General features: G+C 43.4%; 1 protein-coding gene and 1 pseudogene across 5 annotated transcripts in view; both read left to right on the top strand.

Moving 5' to 3' along the window:
- Window positions 1–13,612, top strand: part of LOC139444629 (protein kinase C delta type-like) — a 133,658-nt gene extending 120,046 nt beyond the window's left edge. For all 5 annotated transcript variants that reach the window (XM_071225543.1, XM_071225546.1, XM_071225544.1 and 2 more), the window contains 8 exons: window positions 311–496; window positions 1,765–1,938; window positions 4,072–4,163; window positions 6,768–6,830; window positions 7,049–7,187; window positions 7,595–7,783; window positions 8,540–8,680; window positions 9,088–13,612. In XM_071225543.1, coding sequence (XP_071081644.1) covers window positions 311–496; window positions 1,765–1,938; window positions 4,072–4,163; window positions 6,768–6,830; window positions 7,049–7,187; window positions 7,595–7,783; window positions 8,540–8,680; window positions 9,088–9,231 — 1,128 coding nt within the window. In that variant the 3' untranslated portion in view covers window positions 9,232–13,612. The remainder of the gene's footprint in view (window positions 1–310; window positions 497–1,764; window positions 1,939–4,071; window positions 4,164–6,767; window positions 6,831–7,048; window positions 7,188–7,594; window positions 7,784–8,539; window positions 8,681–9,087) is intronic.
- Window positions 1,953–4,024, top strand: LOC139445267 (mucin-6-like; annotated as a pseudogene).
- Window positions 13,613–14,686: the final 1,074 nt, after the last annotated feature.

Here is a 14,686-nt window from a genome sequence, read left to right as displayed (position 1 = left end):
AAATCTGTTAGTAGGTCAAGGTTGATATTTCAGAAGGTCGTATTCTGAGTGGGCCAAGGTCATAGCTTCAAGATCTAATGTGGAATTAACCTCAGACAAGAGAATCAGTTTTATGGTTACCAAATGTCTGTAATGCATGAGCCTCAAGGTCAAGGTCAAGTTACGCTTAAATGGCTGTTGTTACGAAGTAAAAATTGATGATTCTCTCAAAAAATATGCTGGAATTTTGCACAACTTTTGCACAATAAGAGAAGGTGGAAATGTGCCCAGTCGTCAGTAATGGTTGATAATGTGACTCCTGCTGTTACAGGTGACAGAGGTCGAGGCCGAGGCTGAGGCCGAGGCCGAAGAAGACAGTGATGATGAGAACTACCAAGAGATGTGGCGCATGGGCACTGCGACTTCCCCAGCCAAGGCACCTCCTGTGGCCCTCAGGAAGTACACACCAGAAGAGTTCAGCTTCCTCAAGGTGCTAGGCAAAGGCAGCTTCGGCAAGGTGAGTTCCAACATGTTCTTGTATACGTACAATATACAGTCAAGTCCCGTTAATCCGACATGGTTGGTTGCACATGATTATGTCGGATTAATGAGTATGTCAGATAAACAAAATTAAGTAGTATCAACATTTGTAATCGAAAATAGGACAACTACACGATAGATAAGGAGTAAAACATGTAACAGAATAATAAAAATGAATTATTCATATTGTTATGTTATGTTACGTCAGGTCACGTCACGTCACATCACTTCATGTTATGAAACTGGTACTGCAAAGCTTAAGAAAACTGCTTTCTAAGTGGTTAATGTTGGTTTCCTGTTGGTCATTTCATTGGTCGGTCATAGTTTGCGAAAAGTCGTTCTGAAGTGACCCGTAAAGGGATGACCTCCGCGATAGAGAAAACTTGTATCTGAGAGAGATTGAATAATCCTGTTTTCTTTATTTAAAGCATTAATTGTTTATTGTTAAGCAAGTTTATCTCTGCAGCCGTTGTAATATGCAGCTACCTCGCATCAAAACATGGGCTGTGTACTCGCGGGCAGATAACCACAGAGTACGCTGATCACTGTGTCAGATTAACGAGACTGATTAATGAGTGATTTCAGTAATTCGTTGCAAATTAGGTGTGTTGGAGTCGGAGTGCCTGACTGTTGGATTAGCGGGTCTAAATAGCACCAATTTAATCGGTTCCCATCCTTAGAGTCGGATAAAGCCAATTGTTGGATTAACGAGTGTCGGACTAATGAGACTTGACTGTATGTTCTATGTTTTATTGATAAAATAATATTTTTATGACCACTGAAATATGTGTATATATCCTGAAGGGAGTTAGTTTGATGTTACTTTCTGTATTTCATTGATGATGGGGGTAGGTCAGGTAGCCTTGTGGTTTAAGCATTCGCTCATCACCCCCAAAACCTGGGTTCAGTCCCAACAGGTGTACAAATGTGTGAAGCCCAGCTGGTGTGCCTCACTCTGATATTACTGGAATATTGCTTAAAGCAGTGTAAAACCAAACTCACTGACTCACTCATTGATGATCGAGGTTGTTTGGGGAAACAGTCAACTTCATGGAGACTATCGAAAATTGGTGATTAATATTCAAATAAAAAAAGTTTGGATATCAAATGAAAGTGCTGATAAGTATTCTGCCAGGAACCATACACTGCATCAATTTGCCTGAATACAGCAGTGGATGGAGATTAGAAGTTCAGGAAGGTGACTCCTTGTCCACTGCTAGATCTGACTGTCTTGGTCTGTTGCAGGTGTTGCTGGCCCAGTTGAAAGGTACGGACCAGTACTACGCCGTCAAGGCCCTGAAGAAGGATGTTGTGCTGGAGGATGATGATATCGAGTGTACCATGATAGAGAGGCGGGTCCTGGCCATGGGCTGTCAACACGCTTTCCTCACACATCTACACAGCACCTTCCAGTCCAAGGTATGTCCACAATCATAGATCTACAGCACCTCACATATCTACACAGCACCTCACACATCTACACAGCACCTTCCAGTCCAAAGTATGTCCACCATCACACATCCACACAGCACCTCACACATCTACACAGCACCTTCCAGTCCAAATTATGTCCACCATCACACATCTACACAGCATCTCACACATCAACACAGCACCTCACACATCCACACAGCACCTTCCAGTCCAAATTATGTCCACCATCACACATCTACACAGCACCTCACACATCCACACAGCACCTTCCAGCCCATGGTATGTCCACCATCACACATCTACACAGCACCTCACACATCTACACAGCACCTCACACATCCACACAGCACCTTCCAGCCCATGGTATGTCCACCATCACACATCTACACAGCACCTCACACATCCACACAGCACCTTCCAGCCCATGGTATGTCCACCATCACACATCCACACAGCACCTCACACATCCACACAGCACCTTTCAGCCCAAGGTATGTCCACCATCACACATCCACACAGCACCTCACACATCCACACAGCACCTTCCAGTCAAAAGTATGTCCACCATCACACATCTACACAGCACCTCACACATCCACACAGCACCTCACACATCCACACAGCACCTTCCAGTCCAAGGTATGTCCACCATCACACATCTACACAGCACCTCACACATCTACACAGCACCTCACACATCCACACAGCACCTTCCAGCCCATGGTATGTCCACCATCACACATCTACACAGCACCTCACACATCTACACAGCACCTTCCAGCCCATGGTATGTCCACCGTCACACATCTACACAGCACCTCACACATCCACACAGCACCTTCCAGCCCATGGTATGTCCACCATCACACATCTACACAGCACCTCACACATCCACACAGCACCTCACACATCCACACAGCACCTTCCAGCCCATGGTATGTCCACCATCACACATCTACACAGCACCTCACACATCTACACAGCACCTCACACATCCACACAGCACCTCACACATCCACACAGCACCTTCCAGCCCATGGTATGTCCACCATCACACTTCCACACAGCACCTCACACATCCACACAGCACATTTCAGCCCAAGGTATGTCCACCATCACACATCTACACAGCACCTCACACATCCACACAGCACCTTCCAGTCCTAGGTATGTCCACCTTCACACATCTACACAGCACCTCACACATCCACACAGCACCTTCCAGCCCAAGGTATGTCCACCATCACACATCTACACAGCACCTCACACATCTACACAGCACCTCACACATCTAAACAGCACTCACACATCTACACAGCACCTCACACATCTACACAGCAATCACACATCCACACAGCACCTTCCAGCCCATGGTATGTCCACCATCACACATCTACACAGCACCTCACACATCCACACAACACCTTCCAGCCCATGGTATGTCCACCATCACACATCTACACAGCACCTCACACATCTACACAGCACTCACACATCTACACAGCACCTCACACATCTACACAGCACTCACACATCCACACAGCACCTTCCAGCCCATGGTATGTCCACCATCACACATCTACACAACACCTCACACATCTACACAGCACCTCACACATCTACACAGCACTCACACATCTACACAGCACCTCACACATCTACACAGCACTCACACATCCACACAGCACCTTCCAGTCAAAAGTATGTCCACCATCACACTTCTACACAGCACCTTCCAGCCCAAGGTATGTCCACCATCACACATCTACACAGCACCTCACACATCTACACAGCACCTCACACATCTACACAGCACTCACACATCTACACAGCACCTCACATATCTACTCAGCACCTCACACATCTACACAGCACCTCACACATCTACACAGTACTCACACATCTACACAGCACCTCACACATCTACACAGCACCTCACACATCTACACAGCACCTTCCAGTCCAAAGTTTGTCCACCCTCTTACATCTACACAGCACCTTCCAGTACAAGGTATGTCCTCCATCACACATCTACACAGCACCTCACACATCTTACACACCTACAGAGTGAGTATCGGTGTTACTTTATTCTCACGGTGTTGGTTGTTCCTGTTTCAGAGTCACCTGTTCTTTGTGATGGAGTACCTGAATGGCGGTGACCTCATGTTTCATATACAAATGAGTGGGAAGTTTGATTTCCCCCGAGCACAGTAAGTAGATGTGGCCCCAAATATGGGGAATTGGGAGTAGATGTGGCCCCAGATGTGGGGAATTGGGAGTAGATGTGGCCCCAGATGTGGGGAATTGGGAGTAGATGTGGCCCCAAATATGGGGAATTGGGGGTAGATGTGGCCCCAAATATGGGGAATTGGGAGTAGATGTGGCCCCAGATGTGGGGAATTGGGAGTAGATGTGGCCCCAGATGTGGGGGATTGGGGGTAGATGTGGCCCCAGATGTGGGGGATTGGGGGTAGATGTGGCCCCAGATGTGGGGGATAGGGGGTAGATGTGGCTCCAGATGTGGGGAATTGGGAGTAGATGTGGCCCCAGATGTGGGGAATTGGGAGTAGATGTGGCCCCAGATGTGGGGAATTGGGGGTAGATGTGGCCCCAAATATGGGGAATTGGGAGTAGATGTGGCCCCAGATGTGGGGAATTGGGAGTAGATGTGGCCCCAGATGTGGGGGATTGGGGGTAGATGTGGCCCCAGATGTGGGGGATTGGGGGTAGATGTGGCCCCAGATGTGGGGGATTGGGGGTAGATGTGGCTCCAGATGTGGGGGATTGGGAGTAGATGTGGCCCCAGATGTGGGGAATTGGGAGTAGATGTGGCCCCAGATGTGGGGGATTGGGGGTAGATGTGGCTCCAGATGTGGGGGATTGGGAGTAGATGTGGCCCCAGATGTGGGGAATTGGGAGTAGATGTGGCCCCAGATGTGGGGGATTGGGGGTAGATGTGGCCCCAGATGTGGGGGATTGGGAGTAGATGTGGCTCCAGATGTGGGGGATTGGGAGTAGATGTGGCCCCAGATGTGGGGAATTGGGAGTAGATGTGGCCCCAGATGTGGGGGATTGGGGGTAGATGTGGCTCCAGATGTGGGGGATTGGGAGTAGATGTGGCCCCAGATGTGGGGAATTGGGAGTAGATGTGGCCCCAGATGTGGGGAATTGGGGGTAGATGTGGCCCCAGATGTGGGGGATTGGGAGTAGATGTGGCCCCAGATGGGGGGATTGGGGGTAGATGTGGCCCCAGATGTGGGGGATTGGGGGTAGATGTGGCTCCAGATGTGGGGGATTGGGAGTAGATGTGGCCCCAGATGTGGGGAATTGGGAGTAGATGTGGCCCCAGATGTGGGGGATTGGGGGTAGATGTGGCTCCAGATGTGGGGGATTGGGAGTAGATGTGGCCCCAGATGTGGGGAATTGGGAGTAGATGTGGCCCCAGATGTGGGGGATTGGGGGTAGATGTGGCCCCAGATGTGGGGGATTGGGAGTAGATGTGGCTCCAGATGTGGGGGATTGGGAGTAGATGTGGCCCCAGATGTGGGGAATTGGGAGTAGATGTGGCCCCAGATGTGGGGGATTGGGGGTAGATGTGGCCCCAGATGTGGGGGATTGGGGGTAGATGTGGCCCCAGATGGGGGGGATTGGGGGTAGATGTGGCCCCAGATGGGGGGGATTGGGGGTAGATGTGGCCCCAGATGGGGGGGATTGGGGGTAGATGTGGCCCCAGATGGGGGGGATTGGGGGTAGATGTGGCTCCAGATGTGGGGGATTGGGAGTAGATGTGGCCCCAGATGTGGGGAATTGGGAGTAGATGTGGCTCCAGATGTGGGGGATTGGGGGTAGATGTGGCCCCAGATGTGGGGAATTGGGAGTAGATGTGGCTCCAGATGTGGGGGATTGGGAGTAGATGTGGCCCCAGATGTGGGGAATTGGGAGTAGATGTGGCCCCAGATGTGGGGGATTGGGGGTAGATGTGGCCCCAGATGTGGGGGATTGGGGGTAGATGTGGCCCCAGATGGGGGGAATTGGGGGTAGATGTGGCCCCAGATGGGGGGGATTGGGAGTAGATGTGGCCCCAGATGTGGGGAATTGGGAGTAGATGTGGCCCCAGATGTGGGGGATTGGGGGTAGATGTGGCCCCAGATGTGGGGGATTGGGGGTAGATGTGGCCCCAGATGGGGGGAATTGGGGGTAGATGTGGCCCCAGATGGGGGGGATTGGGGGTAGATGTGGCCCCAGATGGGGGGGATTGGGGGTAGATGTGGCCCCAGATGGGGGGCATTGGGAGTAGATGTGGCCCCAGATGTGGGGATTGGGGGTAGAGGTGGCCCAAGATGTGGGGGATTGGGGGTAGATGTGGCCCCAGATGGGGGGCATTTGGGGTAGATGTGGCCCCAGATGTGGGGGATTGGGGGTAGATGTGGCCCCAGATGGGGGAGATTGGGGGTAGATGTGGCCCCAGATGTGGGGGATTGGGGGTAGATGTGGCCCCAGATGGGGGGCATTGGGAGTAGATGTGGCCCCAGATGGGGGGATGGGGGTAGATGTGGCCCCAGATGTGGGGGATTGGGAGTAGAGGTGGCCCCAGATGTGGGGATTGGGGGTAGATGTGGCCCCAGATGTGGGGGATTGGGGGTAGATGTGGCCCCAGATGTGGGGGATTGGAAGTAGATGTGGCCCCATATAGGGGGGGTTGGGAGTAGATGTGGCCCCAGGTGTAGATTATTTTCACTACATTGATGTAATCATCTGATAACAGTAATTCTGATACTATATGCATTATAGTAATATTATTAATCTACTTCCAGATACTATGCAGCAGAAATACTTTGCGGCCTTCAGTTCTTACATTCCCATGGAATTATATACAGGTATGAAGGAATTGTCACGCTTATTGTTAAGATTACTTTACCATTCTGACACTTTATAATGTTTGTAAAAATGTGAAACAGTTTGTTTACTTGTAGGAAATGTATGTAACAACAATGCGAAATAGAGTTTGTTTACTTGTAGGAAATGTTTGTAATAATGAAAAACAGTTTGTTTACATGTAGGTAATGTTTGTAACAATGCCAAATGTCTGTTTCAGAGACTTGAAGTTGGACAATGTACTGCTTGACAAAGATGGCCACATAAAGATAGCAGACTTTGGCATGTGCAAGGAAAATATATTTGGTGACAAACTTGCCACTACGTTCTGCGGAACTCCTGATTATATAGCTCCGGAGGTAAGTTCATTAAATACTGTTTACTTGTCAACTGTGACAAGATGTTTTGGAAAGTGTTTAGTTGCTGGGCAAATAACATGGTTTTGAAATGTTGTTAATTTAATTTATCGAAAACATCAGTATCTGTGTCTTTTTATTCACAATGGAAACTGATCTTCAAATAAAAATGCTGTTGGAAAACCTTAGACCACATACTGACCATGTATTTGACAAATATTTGCCCATCTAAAAATCTAAATAAGTCTTTGGCTGACATGAGGAAATAAATTTCCTTTCTTGACTGCATATTACTTCTTTAGACTGAAAGGAATATCTTTAGGTGATTTAGCCTATATGTCTATCTTAAATGTGCTTGTGAATTTCCAGTCAAATCCCATGAATTTTGACAGATGATTTGTCTCCCTTAGATTCTGAAAGGCCAGAAATACAACGCCTCGGTGGACTGGTGGTCATATGGCGTGCTGTTGTACGAGATGCTGATTGGCCAGTCACCCTTCCATGGCGACGATGAAGATGACCTCTTCCACTCCATTCTCCATGATACCCCCCGATACCCCCACTCAATGTCCAAGGAAGCAGCAACAATGCTGAGTCTGGTAAGTGCTACATCCACTGAACTACTTCGGACATTTTGTGATGCTGTGTTGGATCTGAATACAGGAAGTTTTTTTAAATCATCCTGACATTCACATCACTCTCCTTTATGGACTAAGTCGTAAAAGTGCCCTTATGTAATAAAAAAGAATGTTTTACCTGTACGGGCAAACATGCTATAAATTGAAGTAGACAGATAGGCAAATAGATGCATAAGTCAATAGATAGGCAAATAAATGCATAAGTCAACAGAGGGGCAAATAAATGCTGATGCCAACAGATAGGCATATAGATGCTGATGTCAACAGATAGGCATTTTGATGATTATGTCAACAGATAGGCATATAGATGCTGACGTCAACAGATAGGCATATCGATGATTATGTCAACAGACAGGCAAATAAATGCATAAGTCAACAGAGGGGCAAATAAATGCTGATGTCAACAGATAGGCATATAGATGCTGATGTCAACAGATAGGCATTTTGATGATTATGTCAACAGATAGGCATATAGATGCTGACGTCAACAGATAGGCATTTAGATGATTATGTCAACGAACAGGCAAATAAATGCATAAGTCAACAGAGGGGCAAATGAATGCTGATGCCAACAGATAGGCATTTAGATGATTATGTCAACAGATAGGCATTAAGTGATTTTATGTCAACAGATAGGCATATAGATGGAAGTCAGAGAATAAGTGCACAGAAACAAGTAACCATCTAAACATTGATGAAGTATCTGTCTTGTTTCAGCTGTTTGAACGGAATGCACTGGAACGTCTGGGCATGCCAGGGTGTCCTGCTGGACCAATCAGATCGCAGCAATTCTTCCGCAACATAGATTGGGAGAAACTGGAGAAACGAGAAATGCCACCACCTTTCAAACCAAAGCTTGTAAGTATTTTAGAAAAATTAGGTTCACAAATAATTCAAAAGTCTCAAACATTTCGTGCTGGCAGTATTAAAAATGTTATTGCAAAGATATTATTTATTATAATAATAATTATGTGCAGGTCCCTTCCTAAAGCATGCTCATTGTGCTACATTATTACCCCGAATCAATGGATTATTGTGCACTCGATTTTCATTCTCAGCTCCCTGGGGATCATGCATCCCAAGCTGCCTTCATCAGAATGTAATTGTGAAAAGTTAATGCAAAAACATGGAAGGATAACTGAAACTTGCACTTTGACCTGGCTTAGCATTTGTCAAATTATGGATATATTAATGTATATATTGGATTTGTTTGTTCTTGCTTTTTGCCACACTCATTTTCAAAAATGGCTAATTTCTTCTCTCAGAAATCGCCTAGTGACAGCTCCAACTTCGACATGGACTTCACTATGGAGAAGGCACAGCTCACTCCAGCAGACAAGGACCTCATGAAGACAATGAACCAGAATGTATTCAAGAACTTCTCTTTCACTAGTGAAGCAGCAGGCTAAAGTAACCAATCACTGACAAGATGCTAGGAAGATGTAGCCAGTCAGGAGCAGGTTAGGGAAGTAGCCAATCACAGACCAGCAGATGGAGAAAAGTATCCAATCCTGAACAAGCATTGTAATTCAAAATGGAAAATACTTCCATATCTACATGTCTGATGTTATTGTTAGAATGTTCAACAGTTCTGAGACTTCATGTATGGAAAGTTACTTTTATGATTGGATTCAAATATTTGCGATAAATCAGTCTGATAATCTTTTTATTAGAACATATCTGTTATTGTTTGAAAGGAATTTCCAACCAAATAAGGACAATCTGGAAATTCAGGATTCTCAAAATCAGTGAAGCACTAATGAGATTTTCAAAATGGCTGCTTAGCTGAAGTATTGAAAGTACATTGTTTGAAGTTGAAGGAGATTCAACATTCAGTCACTGGGAGCATATTTATATGAAGATACAACAAAATACAGGGCGGGGGGGGGCGTTTTAGTGTACTTGACCAGAAACGTGGTTCAGCGTTTTCAAATTGTGATCATTCGGTCAAGAAAACACCTGGGTAAATCCATAACAATATGGCATCGAGAATGCTTGTTCTTGTGCCGCCAACACTTTCCAGGGAAGAATCGGTCCTAAAAAAACAATATCTTGGTAAGTTCGGCAGCTGAAAAAAGAACAGATCGGCATCAGTAGTCTTGGTTAGGCTGATAATGTCCAAAGTAAAGGTCAAGGTCAAAGTCGCAGCTACCAGAACTCTGTCCCCCAGACTGTTGTTTATGACCAGCTGCCTTCGGTCAAGTTGCGAAAATGTTGCCCACATAAAGCTGTTGGATTCCCATCCTGTTTACAAGCAATACAGCGGTAGAGGTCTTGTCAGACAGAACAGTATAGATGACACTGATGCTGTAAACAGTGTGAGCTTCTTGCCGGCGTGGCACCTGTTTGATAGACAAGGAAGACACTGTGAAGTAGGAGTCCCCTGCAAGTTAACAAAGTCTCCCTTATAACTCACACAGAAAGGTACATTTAACATCGGAAGGCTTGATTATATGGGGGCACAGGTGGCCCAGTCGTCTAATTCGGGGATTCGCTGTGCAGAGTTGCTTCCCTTGGGCATGACCAGAAACCTATGATTGTGGGTTCGAATCCCGGTGCGGGCTTTTCTCCCACATTAAGCTGACACTCCGTGGTATAACTGGAATACTGTTAAAAGTGGTTTTAAATCCAACTCACTCACTGGATTATGACATGGAGGTATTGTTATTGAAGAATTACCACGCAGCATGTTTTTCAAGCAATTGGAAGCTCAGGGTCACACATTATCATACATGTATAAATTTCCAATGGCGAAAAACCAAGGATAAATGATGGCAAGTATTCTGTATTAGTCTGGATGTTTCAAGGCATATCCATTTATCATCACATCAACTTAGTTAAAAAAAATAAAAAAATATTAATAGTAGGTTTTCTTTCACAAGTTTACTAACGGACATTGTAAGTGGACACGTTTTAACATCAGTATGTCCAATGGTAAATAGTGATGTCCATATTTGTCAAGTGACATGGGAAGTTTTAATTGTGTGTGTATATGGTAATTGTGTGACTCCCATGTACTTACACACCCTCAATAGTGAGGTGGTTACTCAGAAAACCAAAGTTTTTTTACAGTATTTTTCTGTAATTATGTGTGTAAAACATTTTGAATATCCGTTATATACATAGTGATATGTTCATGTTGTTATTCTGTATATATAACTATGAATAGTAAATAGGCTGTATTGACAAGATATAGGATGTTTGACAAGATGTAAATTGTTCCAATCAGAATAACGAAGCATGTTGTGGTTGTCGATGAGATTGTTTTTTCTTCATATTTTCTCATATTTGTTACATATAAGCGCATTTTACTCTTCACAAAAATAAATGTCATTTGATACTTTTCAAACAGTGTTAAAACGGAATGTAATTTCTAAATATTGTTATATATATGTTCTTGTTATATATAGTTAATAGTATATATATAGATGATTACAGAGTAATAATTTAAATCTGTTAACGATGTAAATCCACATTCTTGATGATGTCTTTTCAATACATTATCATAATGAAGACTAAGAGAATAATTATTCATTGAATGTGTCAAACAAAAAATTCAGAATTTGTAGCAGATGTAGAATGTTGTCAAGGGGAGATAACCCTTACTCATGCTCTTAGAATACCACTATGAACAATGTTACTTCTGTTATTTTTAACTTGCCTACTTAACATCATATTTATACATTGATATTTTATTTTGAAACTGACCTGTTTTGAATCTTTACACATATAATTCATAATAATAATTTTGTTATCATTTTGCCCTTTTATTTAAGGAACTCTTTTGTTTTACGTTTAACAAACATTTATTACAAACATTTTAAACTATTTAACATGTCCATTCCATAACATTCTTAGTCTATATAACATAAGTATTTTGTGCTTTCCTGAACTTTTCTGTGCTATCGAAATGCATGTAAATCTATGCTTGTGTACTGTGTCCATAGTAACAGATTGGCGTGTTCGTAATGCTGACATTCACCCATCAAATACCTACCCAGTCTTTGTTCTCAATTATCCCTTATTTCCATGTATCTATTGGAAATAATACATGACACTGATCTCACTGTGAGAAAGAGGTACTGTGATACCTGGGGAAAAGCTGGTACAAGAACATTGTGTGTTTCTGCTGGTGGAGGGGGCCACGGGTGGCCCAGTCGTCTAAGGCGCCACAATTCGCGGTGCAGAGTTGCGTCCCTTGTGCATGCCAGAAACATATGATTGTGGGTTTGAATCCCGGTTCGCCTCGATAATGTTTCAAGGTTCGTCAGCACCATACCCGTGCTCATGGGTTTCACAAAAGTGGTAAACGTCTGACACCTGGATCACTTCAGGCTTTCCTCCCACATTAAGCTGACCCGCCGTGATATAACTGGAATACTGTTAAAAGCGGCGTTAAACCCAACTCACTCACTCACGTACTCTCCTGGTGGATGCAGTTCAGTCATATCATATGATGCCCAGAAGCACAGGATACAACTGAAGGGTACTAATAAATGTTGCCATGGAATAGTCACTAATCATTAGATATATCAAAATCAGTTTCTTTTTTTTCAATATGAGAATGTCACAAAATATAATCAAGATATATCATCAGAAAGTTAATACAGTGTATGATTAAAAGAAATGGCTATTTTGTGTGAAAATATGTATGTGATATTCAACATTTTCTAAGGACCAAAATTGTCATCTTTAGTCAAGTGTGTGGTCGTTAGCAAATGTTGAAGGGTATACACATTTTAACACAAAATAGCCATTTCTCTAAACCATACACTGTATTACTTGAAGATGATACATTAATTATTTATTGAGTGGGCAGTGCTTTTCCAGGAGTATTATGACATTCTAGTACTTCAGAAATGTATACCTAATATGCTGAGTGCGGCGTTAAACAACAAACAAACAAACAAACAAACCTAATGGAAAAGAGTTAGTGATCTCTATTTACAGGTCCTTGCTCTCTGCACCTATGATTGTGTCAGATTTACAAAGTTCAAGTTGTCAAGAGTCATACTGCTCATATATATGCTGAGTCAAATTTAAAAATCAAAATTGCAATAATCCTTGTTAGAATACTTTATTCTATGGCATAATAGCATCATTCGACATATCAGTTTCCAGCTGTCATTACCATCATTGTTTCGTAGCAATTGACTCAAGTCATGACAAATAACATTTATGTAATTGGAAAATATTGACAATATTTTGTTTTGACAATAATCTTTCACTTGTTTTTTTGCTTACATTGTTGCTATTGTGTTATATTTCAGAATGTACTGTTTTGATTGACTTTGTAAAATATTATTTACTATAATTATTATAATTATTTGCACCTAGGATTTTAATCAGATCATCATCTGAAAGGGTTTGACTTACCATCTCAAACACAACTTTATCCTATTTCAGTATTGTGGTAATAGGGGACGAGCGCTAATTGTGTTTATTACGGAAATCTGCAATTCTGAATCATTTTGCATTTTTAGTCCTTATTAAAATGGAGGACTCAGCAAGTGTGTCAAGTGCCTCGTAGTATTAGTTTCCTGATCATATTACTCATGTGTCTCGTTACAATAATTAGCATAATGGTGTTAAAATAATTCCTATTTACTGTTATTACATAGTCTATACATTTGCTTCAAAACTGACCTCATCTGATTTTTGTGTCACACCAGTTCATGTTACCTTTGTGCTGGGCCCCTATTTTGGATAAGATGTTGGTGTTGACAATTATATCATATATTGTTACCTTTTTCATGTTACTGGCACCCTGCTCCCATGCATCAGCCCCGGATAAGGTACCTTAGTTTTTCTGACTTTACCAACAGCCATATACTAATGTGTTTCCATATATGGAATACAAAAATGATGACAAGGTTATGCCATTATGTACCAGACAACTAAAAATCGTAGTATGTTACTTATAAATGTTCAGGGCCCTTCTTAGTACTATACTATAACTTTGGTTGTTAAAACTCATGTGTGCCCATGCATCTGTGGATGTTTTGTAATTCACTTATTTATAGTCGTGCACATGACAGTACCTGTTGTAGTGGTTCTCTCAGAGGTGGAGATAATCCTTTGTTCATCTGGGAAGGGGAGATAACTCCTTGTTTCCCTGGGAAGGGGGGGGTAACTCCTTTTTTCTCCAGGATGGGGAGGTAACTCTTATCTCTAGGAAGTGAGATAACTCCTCATCTTGGCAGCATCTCGATCACCAATTGTGTGATTACATCATTAAACCTTGTATAGAGTGTACTGTACATACACCAGATTCTGAATAGCATGAGTGTTGCCAGTCATTGCCCAACTTGATGAAGCTAACATGTGACCTTAGTTCATTAGTTGTCTTCTTATCTGTCCATCACAACTTAGGTGCCCATCCTCATTCAAAACAAAACATTATTCAATAAAATTTATTGAAAGTCTTTCATGTCATGTGTATATTTTCCATTTTATGATTGTTGCCTTGGATTACAATACTATGTAGATATCATTCAGACAAAGGTGAGTGAGTGAGTTTGGTCTTATGCCGCTTTTAGAAATATTCCAGCAATATCACGGCGGGGGACACCAGAAATGGGCTTCACACTTTGAACCCATGTCGGGAATTAAACCCGGGTCTTCAGCGTGATGAGCGAACGCTTTCACCACTAGGCTACCCGACTGCCCCAGAAAGGTGAGGTGAAATGGCGTTTAATGTTGCGTGCAAAAGTATTTCACTTCTCTTACTATGTGTGTGCTTGTGCTAGTGCAGTTTTATAGTGCTATCCCACTGAGATACCATGCTGCACTTTCACATGGACAGTATACTGACTCCGAGCCAACCAGTCCATGTTTTATCCCCCTAATGCCGAGCACCAGGCA

This window comes from Haliotis cracherodii, unplaced genomic scaffold (assembly GCF_022045235.1).
Source record: "Haliotis cracherodii isolate W230 unplaced genomic scaffold, xgHalCrac1.p SCAF_6, whole genome shotgun sequence".
Classification (NCBI taxonomy): domain Eukaryota; kingdom Metazoa; phylum Mollusca; class Gastropoda; order Lepetellida; family Haliotidae; genus Haliotis; species Haliotis cracherodii.
Note: the sequence above shows the minus strand (reverse complement) of the source record. Positions and strands in the feature narration are given on the sequence as shown.